The sequence below is a fragment of the Podarcis filfolensis genome, assembly GCF_964270895.1.
Source record: "Podarcis filfolensis genome assembly, chromosome: 6".
In the NCBI taxonomy this organism is placed as follows: Eukaryota; Metazoa; Chordata; class Lepidosauria; order Squamata; family Lacertidae; genus Podarcis; species Podarcis filfolensis.
The window spans coordinates 42445980-42464540 of record NC_139609.1 but is presented as its reverse complement, the minus strand read 5'-3'; the positions used below and the strand labels follow the sequence as shown (position 1 = coordinate 42464540).

The 18561-nt window shown below is 39.7% G+C and overlaps 1 protein-coding gene across 2 annotated transcripts in view; it reads right to left on the bottom strand.

Annotated features, from left to right (window-relative positions):
* USP24 (ubiquitin specific peptidase 24) overlaps window positions 1-18561 on the bottom strand; it is a 77242-nt gene that overhangs the window by 45262 nt on the left and 13419 nt on the right. For both annotated transcript variants that reach the window (XM_083619349.1, XM_083619350.1), the window contains exons 3-17: window positions 14402-14469; window positions 13609-13752; window positions 12416-12538; window positions 11482-11517; window positions 9929-9994; window positions 9491-9556; window positions 8245-8319; window positions 7110-7268; window positions 6279-6393; window positions 5410-5513; window positions 2764-2871; window positions 2505-2600; window positions 2250-2411; window positions 1738-1845; window positions 162-311 (exon numbers count right to left, since the gene is read on the bottom strand). In XM_083619349.1, the coding sequence (XP_083475475.1) occupies window positions 162-311; window positions 1738-1845; window positions 2250-2411; window positions 2505-2600; window positions 2764-2871; window positions 5410-5513; window positions 6279-6393; window positions 7110-7268; window positions 8245-8319; window positions 9491-9556; window positions 9929-9994; window positions 11482-11517; window positions 12416-12538; window positions 13609-13752; window positions 14402-14469 (1580 nt within the window). The remainder of the gene's footprint in view (window positions 1-161; window positions 312-1737; window positions 1846-2249; window positions 2412-2504; window positions 2601-2763; window positions 2872-5409; window positions 5514-6278; window positions 6394-7109; window positions 7269-8244; window positions 8320-9490; window positions 9557-9928; window positions 9995-11481; window positions 11518-12415; window positions 12539-13608; window positions 13753-14401; window positions 14470-18561) is intronic.

The following is an 18561-nucleotide window of genomic DNA, read 5'->3' as shown; positions in this document are numbered from 1 at the left end:
AAATGCAAACTGCAATTAACATTTCCGAACAGACCTTTATGAAACGTTTTGCAAATTTGAGGTTTGAGAGATTCAAGCTCACTGCCTCAGTAAAGAGACAAGTTGCTTCTATACAGGGCTAGCCCCAAATGATCTGGTTTGAACATCACAAGTTTGCTTACCTCCCGATACGTGTATCGGCAATCCACTAAGGTTGCTCCTGACAGGCCCCCAGGACCTGCCACGGATGCGGCCAATCGGTGGCATGCTATTAAGCTGCTTGTCACCAGCTTCACTATTTCAAAGTTTTTCTTCAGATCCTGAATAATGCTCTTGGCAGAAGTATTGGAAAAGATGTGTTAAGCAGAGCATTACAACATGTGCAATTAGACTTTCAAGGCTCGAATACAGGTTTCCCTCGCTGCACGCCCCTGGCCATCTATTCAATCAGGGCCTCAAAAGTCTCATAATTTCTATTCTCATTCACCACAGTTTCCAGTCATGACACTAGTCGTGCAGAAAGAAGTACTAAGCACTTCAAATATATTCTTCAGTTAGCACAGAACAAAATCGTGTGCTTTCGTTTCCAAAGCCAAATCTGAACTTTCTATGAATACTTAGCATTAAGAATGACACTAATATGACATGGCATTGTGACAGTGATTGCTTTGCTCAAAGAGGAAGTCTAAGTCTGATTTCTATGTAGCAGACCCAGGGTTTGATAGCTGTTTTTCACATCAGTTCCCTACACAACAGGTGCCATGTTAAAGGGATAAAGTTAGGAAGAGGGGGGCTAAATACAAAGAAGATTTTGGATTCAAGGATGAGACTTTAGGCCCACAGTGTCAGCCAATACGTTTCCTCTACTTAGTAGAATTTAATCAAGAATTACACAAGTAAAGTTTAATAAGGTTAAAAAGATAAAATACAGGGTAACCTTACAAATATAAAGTATTGATGCAGAGCTGAAAAACCCTAATTAAATCATAATTATCTGGATCAACAAAATAAGTAAGGCTAGGGTCTGATACAAGCTTTCTAAAGGATAGCTTTTTAAAAAAATGTTAAGAGGAGAGGGGGATACAAAGATAAAATGGGAAATAATGGAAGATCCTGCTGATGGAGGGTGGGGTCTGAGGAAAAGCGGCTCAATATAAGACAGCCTTTATTGCGGAAAAAAAGGAGAGCCAGAAGAACATCTTTAATCAGAACTAATATATCTGACCACGCCAGAGTTTACAACATGGTATGTGAACTTGTGAGTTACACCAGACCAGATATTCAGACACAATCTGAATAGTGGGAAATAGCTATTTCTGGGAGATCCTACTGCTGACAGCTCTTAAGACCACCCAAAGAAACACATTCCCCCCCCCTTCACACATTCCCCCCCTCTTTCACACATTCCCCCCTTCTTTAAAATCTAGCTTGGGAGAGTGAGTTGCATGCTGTATTGAGTACATAATAGTGTTTTCTCAATTAACAGAGCCTAAAATTACAACAGTTTGTATGCTAGGGCCTGCAAAAAAAAAAAATTGAGGTTAAAAAGTGGTCCTCAAATTTGTAAAGGCTGGGAACCACTGATCTATACACTGAAATAACAAACAAACATTTTCAGGTCGCAAGTACCCAAACCCTCAGTATTCAATGTTGTCTCTGAACGCATCCCATTTTTTAGATTCATTCCCTCCTGCTATTTTCCCCTCCTGATCAGATCAATCCACACAAGACACAATTTTGTCTCAAAAATTATCTTACCTTATCTTGCTTTTGGTAGGTCTGCTTAATAAATGAGCGTGTGATTTCATGGAGCTGACGTAAAGCTGGTACCACCCACACAAACTGAGGATTATTATGTTGGGATGACTATTAGGAGAAGGTACAGTAATAGATATGCTTAGTAACAATGACTGCATAAACATTCCAAGTTTTATTCCCCATTCTAGATTACTTTTGTAGTCTGTACTATAGCTATTCCTCAGTTCCACAAAATCCAGTATTTAGTTCTCTATGTAATATATATAGATTACATTGTGAAGGACACGTGGATCTATTTGCAAATTTCATTCTTGCAGCTTCCCCACAGCAAACAGTCACTCCTTTTGGCAGAAACAAAGGCAAGATACTGGCTATGACTCTCACAAAAAGCAAACTGATACACACACTCTCCCTTTTCAAGGCGTCCTGTGAAACTTGAGAACTAATGAATGTGCCAAGCTTTGGGGGTGGGGCGCACGGAATATACATTCTGAGAGATAAGGCAAACTAACCCTTTTGATGTCTTCTATGCATTTGATGATGTAGCTTCTTTTTATTGCCTCCTTCACTGCATATGCATCACTAAGGATTGTCAAATGCTCCTCCAAGGCTTGTTGAATCAAACTGCTGGGCAATGTTGGAAGATGAGCCAACTCCCAGAGAACCTCAAGAACCTACAAGGATATACACACACAGATAAATATCAACATTCATTACAGAAGTTAGCCTCCATGTTAACTCTTATAAGTAGAATTTATTACTCATGCCTTTCCAGTGGTTGTCTCTACACGTGCTTCCCGACCAATACGTCCTATCAAGCTTAGCAGCTTCTGTCTCACTCTATCACTCTCAGATTCCCAACTCTACAAAAGGGGAGGGAAGGGGGGGAATGAATAAAGACAAAACAAAAAACAAAAAACAATTTGAGTTTCAACTGGGCCAAGATTTGGTTATCCATATTATGATCTTTAGATCCAAACAGTCTTCAAAATATATATTTCAGTTTTTTTGCTGTAGTTGCCTCACCTTCTGAATAAGGACAAAGAGATGATTGAGCTGGTCTGAGCTGAACTTGACAGCAGCTGCTGCAATAATGGTGTGGATGTTCTCTATTACAGTTGACGGCTGTCCTGACTTTAAAGAGGAGAGAAAAACAACAGTTAAAGAGACAGCTATGAAAAAAGGTGAACTTGAAAAAATGATCATAGATGTATATTAAACAGAAAATCTGGAATCTTAGGCATTCTCACCCACTGAAAACATAGATGTTTCTGATTAAACATGCTTAGGTTCACACTGCGTATTATCAAGCAAAAATGAGGAAGACTGTAGCCCCATCTTAGAGACTGCAAGAAATACCACACTGACAACTTTGTGGTTTTACATTCAGGTTTTGGACACAACAAAGGAAGTATTTGTATTCTGTGAAAGGTTTTATACGAAGTGTGAAGGGCAGATACCGTTTGCTAGGTGTGTAATTGAGTAAACTGATTACTAATTCAGAAGCGCTTTCTGTTTCAGGCTCTGGGTATTCTGGAGGCTAATGGAACCTGTAGAAATGCAGGCATTGTGTAACTACTACATAATTAAATAAAGATGAATCATTCATTCATCTCTAAGAAAAGATGGTGCTTTTGAGTACCTTGGAAGGTAAAATTTCAGAAATAAATGCTCAAGCCATGTCAGAAAGGACTCACAATCCTTCAGGAAGGCTGAATTGATTTGTTCGAAATCAAAAGAAGTTGCTGACATAGGTGCTAACAACCCTTATATGAATGCAGATTAGCACAGTATTTGAAATTAACATTCTAAAGGTAATGCAAATATGAAGACTGTATGGAATACTGAGCTGCTAATTTATCAACCAAACTATTGGTGCTACATATTGCAACAAGAAATATACTTGTGAATGGGCAGTGTGCAAATGTTATTTGTTCTCATATACAACTGAAGTTAACGTATGGCCAAAATCTAAAGAAATGAAGTCACCTTAAAATATTGTAGCAGTAGTTTTAGTTATAAGTATCCTATGCAATGTTGAGAGACTGAAAACACATTGAACCACAGAAGTCATCCATTTAGAATACTGGAAATTGTGTGCTTAAAAGCAGTGGACTTCACAACTTTCTACATCAACTCAACCTGCATCCCTGCTACGCTGTGGCAATGATTTGCAACTCACCTTAGTCAGTCACAACCCACCCATGTCCTAGAGTACTGGAAAGGGATAGACTACAAAGACATTCTATAATGTGTGATATTCAGAGACACACAGAGCCTTAAGATCTCTTTTTTTAGAACATGTCACAGGTTTGTCAGCAGAATGACTGTGCTCAAAATAAATGAAGAAGTATGTCACATTGTTGCAACAATGCCAGAAATAAAGAGCTTTGTCACCATTTTACAGACTACTGCATATTTATAAGCTTAACGCTGTGTGGATATTCTAAAGACGCCCATATCTAGTTATAAAGTAAATTGGAGTGGTGATCCTTGTGCTCGTTACATTTCTGCACTCTGAGTCCAGCACAAATTTTCATGCAGAATTTTTCATTAAATTTCTGAATAACCATAAACTGAGGTATAGAGCAGGCCATAGTTTTTTAACATATTCAGCGCACAGGAAGATTTGACATAGTTGCTTCATATAAGAGTACTAAAATTAATCAGTGAGGAGGCAGGGAAGGGAGAGAACATGCAGCCTTCAACACTTATGTGAAATTTGAATGAACATCATTTCTGCAAAAAAGAAAAGTGATAGAAGTGCCCTTGAAGATAAATGAATTACTAGAGCTCTGTTTATCAAAGTGCAATAACTAAGTTAAGTAACCAAATAATGTAATGGTGTGTGGGAGGATGGATGGACTGAATAAAATGTACAGATATGCAAAGGTATGTGGGTGTCAAAGAAATTTAGCAAAGCAATTAAAAAAACTAGCAGTTCTAAACTAGGACAAAAAATAATAATCATACATCTCTCAATGTTTTCTCTTTCACACAGAATTTGAAGAGAGATACAACTAGAAACAAAAGAGATGAAACTAGAAGCGTAAGATTCTATCTTAGTTTAATTTTTTCCAGGGCCTCAGCAAATGTGATCACCATACTGTTTGCTTTCTTGCTCATATAGCATCAGAGTGTGGTTGTCACACATCTTCTTGGAAACTTGCGTAAGGCCGATTACTGGTCAGCAGGACATGAACAAGGTATGTCTTATGAGGTTTGGGAAAGTCACAACACAAGATAAAGATGTCAGGACTTAATATGGTGATAGGAAAGTACTGAGAAGCATGCATTGAAACAAACTCTGCTCTCTGCTTGTGGCATATTTATGTGATTGTAAATAACATAAAATAAAATACAAAATGATTCACTGAGGTGAAACGTCCCTTGGGCAAGTTGTTTAACAAGATGACCTACTGGACTCCTTCCAATCCTAGGATTGATGCATCTATTTAGCATCCACGAACACAACTTCCTGCCGTGAGTCCTAATTCTGTAGAATAACACATACTCCATCTCCATGGATATCTATCGTATGATCAGTCACACTATTATTATCTGCTAAATTTGGATAGGTTTGGGATCTTTATACATGCACCTGAAAAAGACATTCCACAAATGCTGTCAAAAGAATTTCAAACTCTGAGTCATACTGCTGCACACCCTCACCTGTATTCTCCATATTTTTGTCAGCTCATCTAATGATAACTTGCTGCCCAGGAGTTCAATAATTCCTTTTATACGATCACAATATTGTGCTTGGTCTATGTTACCTAGTGAAAGAAACAGGACAGTGAGCCTAACCAGAAGGAATGCCTTAATCAAGTCTTTGATATGGTAATAACAAAATATATACTCCTTCAAAACAACTAAGAAGAGGTTCAGTAACGTGAAGATCTGTTTTCTAACAACCCTCTCCATCTCATTCACTACACAACTAAGGCCCTTAATATTTTTAAAAATACCCTTTCTTCCCCAATGGATTGGTGCTGGTAGCACCCAAGATACTTCTAAAAATACCAGAGAATTTGAAAGACTCATTAAAATATGAACTTTTACCAGGAATATCTACACCAAAATATTCAGATACATGAATGGTTCAGACAAAGTGCTGTGTTTTAGCATTACGAGTCTTAGCTCATATACTTTATTCTCGTACTCTGGTGTGGCTGCAAAAAGTACACAATTTTAGCATCCATCAGTTTTTTTAATCATCCAAAGCCAAACAACACTTCATCTTAACAATGGTTAATTGAAACAAGCCAAGTTTCTAAACTATGGTTTGTGTCAATCGACCACTGTTAAGATAAACCACAGTTTGCCTGGGTTTGGACAACATTCTGAATTTATTTTAATCATGTAAGTAGAAGCTTCACATCATTTCCTTGCAGCCAACCTGGAGGAAGAGGAGTGAGGCAGCATGCAAGTACAAGGCTCACTTTCATTAACACCAAACATAGTTTAGCACACCTTCCGACTGCAACCACAATATCAACTTTCTTTCTGTTCAGAAATGCAGCAGGATATTAAAAACTTACCTTCCAATGCAATTGAAAGAACAGAGTTTTCTACTAGCCAGTTTAATAACCGATCTGTATCTATTGCGTTCTTTACTGATTTGGATACAGTGCTGTCTTCAATAAGTTTTGTTACCTAAAAATTAACACAGTGTCACTCAGAGGATTTGTAACAACTAGATATATCAATAGCCAAAGTGTGTAGGAAATAAAATAAATAAACTTGAAAGTTAGTTGCTGTATGTATGGGTGGTTCTTGGGAAGGCTGTAAATATGTGTCTTCACTGTGAAGGTTTGCAAGGCCTGAAACACTAAATACTTGAAGATCCAGGGAATAAGCAAAACTATATCCTATTTTTCATTACTGCACTGAGCAGTGCCCAGCTCTGTAAAATCATTAATATTTCAATGGCCTCATGAAAAGTTTATTAGGCCTTTTAAATGCACACTAACACCATATATTTGCCACTTATTCCATAAGTGAACTTCAAATGGATTTATAGCCATGGATAGAATCTAAGAATCTTTTGATTCCTCCTATGCCTCTGAATTTTCTCTTTGAAAGCTTTATGATCCAAATCAGCAATGGTTATCATTAAGTTGCTACGGTTAATATGAGCTAGAGAACTAGCCTTTAACTACTGGATCAGGACCCTTTCATGGGCTGCAGCCTGATCCATGGTGGCTCGCAAGAGGAGCACCACCACCATTCACATATATGGTAAAAGATCAATAAAATGGTCGCCAAGTGAGTGTTTGGGATAAAAGTGTGTCCTAGATCTGCGAAAGTTGAAAATACCCGATTGTGAATGTCAATCTAATCAGTTGAAGATTTTAGTATAGCAAACTTACTTCTTTGAGAGAGTTCATTTTTGCACTGAAGTGTGGCGATTTCAGCATACGCAACAGTATATCTAAGCGCAGGTCATCTACTACTGTTACCAAGTCAGGTTGGAATCGCATGCAAAGGAGCTTGATGGCAGACAAGAGTTCAGGGATACTGACCAGCCTCTGTGAAACATAAGCATTATGAGAGCTTTTTAGAGATTTCAAATTGAATTCAAGTGGCAAGGAAGATACCACCTAAGTTCAGGCAGCCTTTAAAACTACGGGTAGGGCTGCCATATTTCAAAAGGTGAAAATCCGGACACAAAAGTTGTTGAGCATTTTTCTGGCAAAAGTTATTAAGCTTTTTTTAGTTTTGTTTGTCTATAAAACAAGCTTTGAAAAAGCAATAGCTATACAAGATTTGAACCTCCTATAACAAAGAGTGCTGATTTGCAACTATTGTGGATGTAGACCAGGCATAGGCAAACTTGGCCCTCCAGATGTTTTCGGACTACAACTCCGATCATCCCTAACTAACAGGACCAGTGGTCAGGGAGGATGGGACTTGTAGCCCAAAACATCTGGAGGGCCGAGTTTGCCTATGCCTGATGTAGACTGCTACACGGAAGCAACCATTCTAGCAGGGCCACTCCACCAGCTCCACTAAAAGACTTGCTTTATCGGGCTCTTCCTGTCCCTGAACAATTCTATTCCATGCTGTCATTATAGAAATTACTATTTATTTGTTTTTTTAATGGGTATCCTGAGTTTCCTCTTCCTTCCCAAGCCCTTCTTTCTTGTGCATCATGCGTTTTAGACTGTAAGTCTGTAGGCAGGCACTTTCCTGTATTAACTGACTGCATGTAAGTAACCCAGCTGAAGAGCTGGGTAAACATGTTCTAAATAAATCATAAATATAGAACAAATTACTTTATAAAGGAAAGTGTGTACTAAGAACACTGCAGCTGACAGCATTAATGGCTAAATCTTCTAATGCTGATTATTTGTCAAGTGTCATTACAAGTGTTTCACCAAGCATTAGTTAAGTACACACGTGCTTTTAAGCATGGGAGCAGCAGCATTAGCTAACGGAATGTCAGTTTTACACTTTCAAATTGCAGTTCAAGTTGTAGGTCATATCTGAAAAATCAGGTTTTACCTTGTCTTTCAGGTCCTTCTCTTCAACATTCTGTACATATTTAATCATATTATGAATTACTGGATCCAGCATGGGCTGTAAAAGAAGAAATAGGCATTCTGTACGTTAAAAAGAAATGTATCTCTCCGCTCCAAGGGCTTTCTTGAAATGGAAAACTTTTATTCCTGCACCTTCGGAAGATCAGGGAAGTTTCCCCAAGTGGGATTTAATGTGGTGCAGAAAACAAAAATTGCAACCACTCTCCCCCGAGCAAAAGTATATTCCACTCATGCTCAGAACATAAGCCTTATGCTAGTGTTCCATTATTTGACACTAGGTACAATTAAAATAGATGTAAGCCAATTTGATGTGAGTATATGTGAAGTAAGGAAGCAAACAAATTAATTAATTATAAAGTGCTGTATCCACTGCTTGCCTGAGTGGAAACTGCTCACTCAACCAATCTTTTCACCCCCGCCCCTGTAGACCCCTGAACAACATCTCTGGAGGGCTTTCCTATGGGCTGTGTCATAGGCAACTCTCCCTAAAATGAGCAAAGGAAGCAAGGTTTTTGTGCCCAATTTCAGACAACACCCCCCTTACAGGTAAACAGCCCACGTTGTTCAATGAAGTCCTCCAGAAAGGCTTTTTAAGTGTCTGTAGGGAGGAGAAAGATCAGTTGTACAAACAACCTTCACATGTGACTGTTAGATACTTCCCAATGTAAAAATAAATACAAATCTATATTGGGGTGGGCAAATGTTAGATTGGGACCTACTGATTGATCTCTGGGTGGGTTAAAGTAGAACAAGGATTTCCAACTCCCAATTGTTTAATAATGGCAGCAAAATGACCCCCCCCCCCATTCAACTGCTGGAGGAGTGGATTTTTATGTGGAAGGACTGCAAACTCAGTTCTGTCACTAAAAACAAATTCCAGGGTTCAGAATTATTTAATTCTAAGTGTACAAATTGGATCTCACAGTCCGCCCACCTCCAATCTGTCCTATAAAGGTATCTCGCAGATTATCTAGAGTTATCCCAAACTGACTGTTGTTTTTAACAATAATAGCATCAATGTTAATGTGAGCATCATTTGGTGTTATTATATTATTATAATATTATGAGTTTCAAAACAAGTATTTTGCAGATTCATTACCTGAAAAACAAACATAAGGCATAGGGCAATGAACCACACTTGTTTCACTTTTTTAAAAAAAAGCTCAGAGCAAGTTACTAATTGTACATAATTTTAAAGAGAAAGTTACCTGTACTACCGAAGAATTGAGATACTCTGCACAAACCCCCAAAGGCTGAACTAAAGAAGACACTGCCTAGAAGAAAGAGAAAGCATTTAAGAACATACACAGAACAGACCCGAGGCAAATACCACAAGAAGGGACCAAACTGGTCCCTAGCATATGAGACTAAGACAAGAGAATGGTATTTGATAAAACAGACAGATGAACATGGCTAGTATAGTTTTGCTTGACGACAGCAGCAGCAAATACAGCCTAAAGGTAATGCAATGAAGCACACGAATTCACACTACAGTTTTAGAAGTTGTGTTTGCTTCACCCAGCACATCTTGAGACTAAAATATTACTTCAGTTCCACAACAGCAGAAAATTCATAAGTATTGAACAAGAGCCATCTACTGTGAAAGATTCATAAAACAAAGGGAAATGATCTGGATTTTAACTTACCCCAAGTTCAATATCTTCTGAATGAAGCTTAGACTGAATTGCAGAAAATCCACCTAATTCTGCAAACTAAATAAGTATACAAACAACACCGTCAAAGACATGAACTATATAAATAAAAGTAGTGTGATAGGTCTCAGAAACAGGCATGAATAGATGAGCATTTCCTTCAGTTGTCCACCACAGGAAAGTGTATCAGTAAGGTATGCGGAGTCTAAGGATTTTACTACTTCAGTGATGGAGGTAAAGGTACAACAATTCTCATAGGAGGATAGGAAAACTACTAGTGCAGTTCTCTCTGTCAAAGACTCATATTTTTCTGAAGTTCACCTAGAACACTCAGTTCAATGGCATTTCACAGGTAAATTGACAACAAATCCCTTTAAGAGGTAAAACTATTTTTCCATATGCATCATACATTTCTTCTTACTCTATTACAGCTCCAGTTAAATGATGAAAACTGACACATGAACATTTTGCAAGAATAATGCTGCATACATGCACATGTGTGCACACACATACAAAATGAGCCTTGGAAGCCTCTCCACAGAACTCTAGCCTCTCCCTCATATTTGGTGCTAAAAATACTCATCCTGCTGACAAAAACATTCACCTCTCCCATTGTACAAGTGATATCCGCTCTTCATTTCCCTTCAAATACCGTATTTTTCGCCCTATAGGATGCACTTTTCCCCCTCCAAAAATGAAGGGGAAATGTGTGTGCGTCCTATGGGGCGAATGCAGGCTTTCGCTGAAGCCTGGAGAGCAAGAGGGGTCGGTGCGCAACGACCCCTCTCGCTCTCCAGGCTTCGCGGACCTCTCCGCAAGCAGCGGGAGCGCTCTCGCTGCTTGCGGAGAGTTGCCTGCACCCCGAAGCCTGCGTGCGCTTAGATCAGCGCGCCCAGGCTTCGCGGACCTCTCAGCTAGCAGCGGGAGCCAGCGCTGGGCTCCCACGGCTTGCAGAGAGCTGCCTGTTTGGGGGCTGGGGTCGGGGGAAGCTCGGGCCTCCCCCGCCGCAGCCCCGCGCCTGGGGGGGGAAAATAATTTTTTTCCCTTTATTTCCCCCCCAAAAAACTAGGTGCGCCTTATGGGACGGTGCGTCCTATAGGGCGAAAAATACGGTACTTCCCATTCCCTTCAGTACCACTATAAATTCATCCACTGGGTATCATTTAAAAATACATGCCTATATATGATCCTCATTCTTCCAGTGCTAACATCCTTCACTGACGGAAGTCCTCTTGCTTTAAATTACAACCCATTGATTCTCTTTTGTGATCTCCCTGAATATAGACATGGTGCTAACTCTTCCACTTCAGATCCTTCCTCAAATGTATCTTATTTCCCCCGTATGTCTTTTGACCAACACTTTCACTCTTATTTCCAACTTAATCTCAGCTTAAATCTTTTTAACTGTATTGCTTCACAGTCATTCTTCTCATCCTCTTTTCATCCCCCACCCCAGGAACTGGTTTTATTTTTGTTTAATGAGAGTCTTTATAGTGCCCTATATGTGCAGATGGTTCAGAATAAATAATGCTTTATCATTTACTTACCCTATTCACTAAGTCCACTAGCCATCCATGTGGTTCCTAGCCAACAGAGATGTTAACAAATTAGTAGCATTTCCCCCACAAGGATACTTTGTAAAACAATGGTGTTTTAATTGTGTGTTTCATTTAGAGCTCTAGATTACTTCATGCATGACTGGTCACTGCAAATACAACACATGCACTGCCTGCCAACAACTGCTCAGATAAGGCACATAACATTTCTGGATGAGATTCTTAGCACTATCCACTTCCCAAACATTGCCTAACCTATTATAATGTATTATGGTCTATGAGTCTATGATTCTATGGCAAGATTAGGATATGGAGTTGGTGACACAGAATCAGTTATATTTATAACCCATAATGGAGTAGAAGGGTTTTTTGTTTTTTTTTAAAGGAATGAAATTAGAAGCAATATTTTGGCACCAATAAGCTCAATGCTGCAAAAGTGTCTAAAAAGTCTCATGACCGAATTATTTTTATATATATATATTTTATTTATATATATATATATATATATATATATATATATATATATATATATAAAAAATATTTTTATATATATATAAATAAATAAATAAATAAATAAAAGGGAGCTATATCACTTCCTTAGCCACTATTCAGATCTAAAAGGACTGGAAATTATCACACCCATACAAGAGTCTAAACCACAGCCACAGCAGTGTGGTCACCACTAAGATCTAGAAGAGAGCACTGTGGTTGGAGTGGTAATTAAACCCTTATTATAGTCAAAGTAGCAGAAATAATAGCACACCAAAGGCTACTGTCAATGAGACAGACTGATAAATTGTTAGATATGGGAAAGGGGGTGGGGAGGGAATGGCAATGTTTATTTCAAGTGACACACATACTGCATTAAAACACAACTTAAAATCTGTCTGACTTCTAGTAAGAGACCTGAAGTGTACACATTTACCTTCTGGAAAGTAGATATGGGTGAGACAGCATACATATTGCCCTCTCCAAATACTTCTGCCCAGTTCCTTTGGCATACTTTCATTCGGTTCTTGAAATGGTACTCATTATCAGGATTAAGAGCCTACAGTGAAAGGTTTGACAAGAAAGCAGACATATAGGATTTCCCAATGTAAAACACATTTGGATCAAGTGGCTTTTCATCAGGTTTTCCTTCCTAGGAAAGAAAAGTGTTTGAACATCAAGAAGAACATACACTTTTGCAGAAGCAGGAACAGAACTTCAGAGTAAAGAAATAGAAGACATGGTTTTAGTATCTCAAAAACAATAGCCACTGGGTGGCTATTGGAGCCTAGACTGGCGAAATGCATTGCTTCGGATTTTGTTCATGTATATATTAACACGGATGCTTAACTTTGGCTTTTAAAATGAAAAGTGAAATATTGTGAGTGAAACCTCAAAAAGCAGTCCTATACCAGGTTAGAATGTTTGCTCATCCACTCTAGTATGGTCTATTCTGACAAGCACCAGCTCTTCAGGGTCCCAGACAGAGGGAGATCTTTCCCATTGCCTACCACCGGATCCTTCGAACTGAAGATGCCAGAAATTGAACCTCGGATCTTGAGATTGCAGCCTATGTGCTCTACCACTGAGATATGGTCACTCCCTCTTCACATTTCTTAAAAACAGTAAATTGACAAGTATAAAGTCATTGCAGACAGTGGAATACCAAGTGTCAAAGCAAAGTATGAACACACATCTTGCTAAGTAATTAATTACACTCTCTATAGTTTAGAACCTAAGTGGTTTGAATTTCCAAATATACAGGAAAGCCAAGGTTTGGAGCAGTTCTTGGAAAATGACACAACAGCCATAACTTTGGTTTGTAAGTTCAGACATGGCAAACCAGAATAGTACAAGCCATGGTTCAAAAAACCAATTCAAACTAGGTTTCTTATTCTGATTCAATGGGTGATGTCAATTCAGTATGTCTTGTCAATTCAAACATCACACTAAGTCATAGTTAAAAGCTTCCTTAATCATGATTTGGCGGAATGTATCGAGTATGCAAATATAACCAGGAAATGTCTTTTCTAGATTTTACATTTTAATAAGTCATGTGTTTAGGATGAACAGATATTCAGTTGTAAGATTTTCATGCTGAATAGCCTTGAGATCAAGTAACTGCAATACCATTGTGAGTACAGCGAGGAGACCAACAGGGATAGGATCTTGCTTTATCCTCTCTGCAGCCAGATCTACTAGTAGCATCAACATGTTGTAGATTCCCTCATGGATTTCGGTACCCCATTTATGAACAGCGCTCGATGTCAACAGCTGCAAAGGAGCACAGTATGTGTTAAAATGCTGACATGGATCTACAAGGGGGGAAAAGAGTACCTTTTTGCTAGCCTTGAAATGCTTTTGGAGCTATCTATTTAGCAACAAACAACTTCTGAAGGCAGATTTTAAACCTGGAAAGAATAGCCGGCATCTACCTTAGCTCCCCATCCCAGTTTTAAGAAGATTCCATTTTTAGGCATAGAATATTTAGAGAACACAATATCTTCAATACATTCCAAGACCAGAGGTGGCTAGGAGAACATCTTCACTTGGCATAACCTCACTAATCCACTTTAAAAACCCCCAAACAAAGTCCTGTCCTTATTCCTACAAACTTTTCTCAATAGCCCCGTTCTCCTGTCCCCATTTGCTGTCCCAATAAAAAATGACCTATTTTGTAGAACACCACAAAATTGCTGCAACATGCAAAAGAAAAATCAAATGCAGCTCTCAAATCTGCAAATTTGAAGTGGAATAGCACAATAGTATTTGTCAACTATGTCCATTATTGTAACTTGCCCTCTTCCTCCTTATTTGCTACAGTATCAGAATGTAGCAAGCTGCCACTTTATGAGTTATATACCGCCTACTCTCCTATCTACAGCACTAGATAGAATCCACTGTAATTTTCTCTTACACCTACCTTTTTAAATGCTTCAGGCATACATCTGTCCATAAACCTCCTGCAGTTTTCATCAGAATCCGAAAGCCCTTATTTAACAGAGGAAAAAAGGAGGTTAGGATCCTGCAAAGTTTTGCAAGCTACGGACTGAAGCTCACAGGGCTACCCAAACAAGATTTTTGTTGGTTCACACAAACACCACTACTGCATACCAATTATTTTAATAATGAAGAAACTCAAAGAAGTTATAGTTTTAATAAGGAGAAATGAATGAAATAAAACAGTGCAGATTTCTAAAAGTCAACACAGAAGCGACAATGCTTTCTAAAGCTCCATATTTTTGTGCTTAAAAGGGGCAAGGTATTGCTCAGAAAGGCCAGGATCCAGAATACTATGAACAAAGGAGACTTTAGATATTTTCTTATTCAACTGTGGGACTTTCAAAAGTAGTTTATGACATGGCACTGGAGTCAGAAATTCTATGAGGGTAGTTCACATGAGACAGAACAGCTCTATGGATCCCAGGCAGAGTTTGCTGGCTGGCACACTAGAACATTACAGCAATGGTAATAAAAGCTAAGCATTGCTCTGTTTTCTCTGTGGATGCAGATGCTTCCAGCTGGAGTGTATGCAGTTATCAGTGACATAAATGCTCTTCACTTCATCTGAAGCATCAAGATGAAAAACGGGGAAGGGGGAGAGATCATACTCAAGAGCAGAAGACTCAATCCCCAACCTAGGAACTATTTTGTTTCTTTAATGGTGTTTACTGTCAAACCCTTGGGAAAGGATACAGACATTTCTGAGCACATCAGATGTGCCACACACCATCTGCGGCAGAAGTAAGCAGGCAATGCTTTGCGCTGAACAGCTGCAATTTAGCTATAATTTCACGATGATACTGATTATGCACAGACAACTTAAATAGTTCCCTGAAGCATAGGTCTTGCAGCATCACTTATCATCCTGAGTAAGCATCATTGCACAAAGCACATGCTGTAAACCTGAAGGGTGCAAATGCAGACTGCTTATATTTACAGGGCTGCACTAGACCGAGGTACACATCTGCACTGTAAACAAAAGATTACACATTCAACCAGCATCTATAAGAACTTCCTTTCAAATGGAGGCCCAATGCATATCCTGTGATTTGGTGATTTTCCACAGCATGTAAAATCAGAAGAGCCAATATGTGCAGGCATGCATAGAATGTATTTATTTATAAGGCTTTGGGTGTAATGCCAGCGTCCTCAATGTGGTTTTTGTGTGCAATAGCACCTGTGAAAGCCTCTCTCAACGTCAGTGAAAGCCTCTGTACTCCCCATACCCCATACCATGCTATGACTTCACTCCCTGCCCCTTCAGAAGTAAGCAGAGAGTGATTTCTGCTTGGAAAAGAAAGCTGAGAGGGGAAGTGGGAGGAGTGCCATTCCCACTTCCTCTTCAAACTCTTTTGTTTTCTAGCCTGAAATCACTATCCAAGGAGAACACAGAGTGACCAGGAGAAAAAGTGTTTTGTAAAAAAGAAGTAAGAGGGAGCTAAGAAAAGAGGGACCTAGCAAGGGAGAGAAGGGAAGGAACAGAACACTGTGTGTAGGTTTTGTCCTTCTCTCGGGGGGTGGCGGTTCTGTATTTTTATTTTTAAATTCTTGTTTCAACTTCTTTCCTCTCTGAAGCAGTCTGTATTTATCACTCTCCCCTTCCCAACCTTTTCCTCTCTGGTCATCTACATTTTTTTGTTTGTTTATTTCCCATACTTTCCTGGCCACCGGTGTCTGCATTTGACTCTGGGGTTTGTGAGCCTTTACTTGTTTTTTCTTCCTCCAGGCCTGCCTACCTCCTTCCCAGGAGACATACAATGTAAGTAAGTCGCAGGGTGGGGTTGGGGGGGAGAGACATACTTTCCAAAAATTGTGACTAGGCATGACACTCACAGCAGTCGTGTTATGACCTGCAGCCTTCTCTGCCCTGCCCGCTCCACAGCAGCAATTTTGTGGTGTTCTTCACAACACCTTTTGAAAATGCCAAATATGCCCATGGGCCCAGGAAAGCTAGGGGCCCTGCTGTAATTCAATGCAGACAGCTGACTGCTCCCATATCTGTAAGACAGTAATTCTTAACCTGTCCACTTGTACCCTCCTCAATGTATTCCTCTTTCTGAGACCCCATTTCAGATGATTTTTTTTTATCCCAACAATTTGCATTTGCTCTGATTTAATAATAAAGGAAAGTGCCTCTGAGTACACGAACAGTTAATTTCCCTTATCCCTTAACTAAGGCACATTTCATTAAGAATGTATGTGATCAGTGGGAAGGGGAAAATCTAGGGCACACAACTCCAGTCCTATATAGGTCTGAACCTCAGCAGGGCCCCACTGCTCTTGGCACACTCTGTAAGGCTGGATAACATGCATTTCTCATCATACAAGGTTCACTTTATTCTCTCCCTCTTCACTTCCACTTCTACAAAGAAGGCTCAACACCTTTACACTCCTGTGATGCAATAAAAGGAATCTGAGCGAGCCTTCCATTCACCCTTAAGTGCTTGCAGGCAGTCTACAAACATGTTCAGTTTAGTGTGGGGAGATAGCTTATACAGTCATTGGCTCATTCTATACAGCTGAATCACCCCCGACTGTGCACCACACACACAAAAAGCCAAAAAGCTAGGTTATCCTCTGTCACCAATAAAACAAGTTTTCTCAGCATTTGTTGCCTGTGTCTGACCACATGCACCGACATTCTAAGCTCAGTAATGTCTACATTGTCTGGCAGTGGTTCTACAGGGTTACAGGAGTCTTTCCTCAGCCTACCTGAAAGATGCCAGATATTGATTTTGGGGTCTTTTGCATGCAAAGCACATACTCTACCCATAACTTTTGCCCCTTCCCTTATGTAGAGATGACATGCTGCTTCCTCACCCCCCCCCCTTAACTTTTAGCATCATCAAAAGCTCAGGGGTGAAATCCAAATAATAAGTTCTCCTGACACAAAGATTTCTTCTTTTCAAGGGAACTTGTCTCCCCATGCTATCTCCCCAAATCTGATCCAGAGGGTTCAGGCTATCCTCAGAACACATTTAAGGGGCACACAGGCAGAGAAGTTCTGTTGTGCAATCTAATTTGTTGCATACCACCCCAGAAGTGTAGTCAATTAGACCCTCCACATCAGCTAAGCAAAGAGATTCCCAAGAGTTCATTGGAGACTTAAGTTATGAGGCAGGGGCTCTACGAGTTTGGAAGCTCCAATAAAATAAAGGCCCTAGTAAGGATTTAGATTCCTGAAAAAGGTGTGCACGCACATACAGATCTAAGGCACAGTTATCAGTGATGCCACTGGAACCATTTTTGTGCCTCCCTTTGCAAATACCTTTCCAAGTTCCCTTTCTTTGTGCCAAGCAGAAATAACTAGGAAATAATCGCTGGACACGGTTCCCTTCAAGAAGAGGTTAAGGGACGCAAGTGGCGCTGTGGTCTAAACCACTGAGCCTAGGACTTGCCGATTAGAAAGCTGGCGGTTCGAATCCCCGCGACGGGGTGAGCTCCCGTTGCTCGGTCCCAGCTCCTGCCAACCTAGCAGTTCGAAAGCACATCAAAGTGCAAGTAGATAAATAGGTACCGTTCGGGCGGGAAGGTAAACGGCGTTTCCATGTGCTGCTCTGGTTTCACCAGAAGTGGTTTAGTCATGCTGGCCAGATGACCCAGAAAAACTGTCTGTGGACAAACGTCGGCTCCCTTGGCCAGTAAAGCGAGATGAGTGCCACAACCCCAGGGTCGTTCACGACTGGACTTAACTGTCAGGGGTCCTTTACCTTTTTTAATTGCTGGGTATTCCACAGTTTGAGAAACTGGTTTTCAGAAGTTGTTGTGATTTTTTTCATAATGAGAAAAGACCAATCTCTTTCCACACCCCCACCACAACTTAACTAACACCAAATAATGACCTTTAGCATCACATGCATACACTCTTCCAAGTGTGCAAAAGTTCCACTGAAATGTTGCAGACTAGTGTTTCCGCCATGTAATTATACTGCAATTATACTACAAGCATTTCCATATCAAAAAGCATTACTACTAGCCTTTTTAAATTAGCAGCTCATTTTCTATAATTGCCTGAAGAGCCCTGCTCTTGGCAATATGTTTAAGCAAGTTTAGAAAATAAAATTTCATTTTCACCCCAAT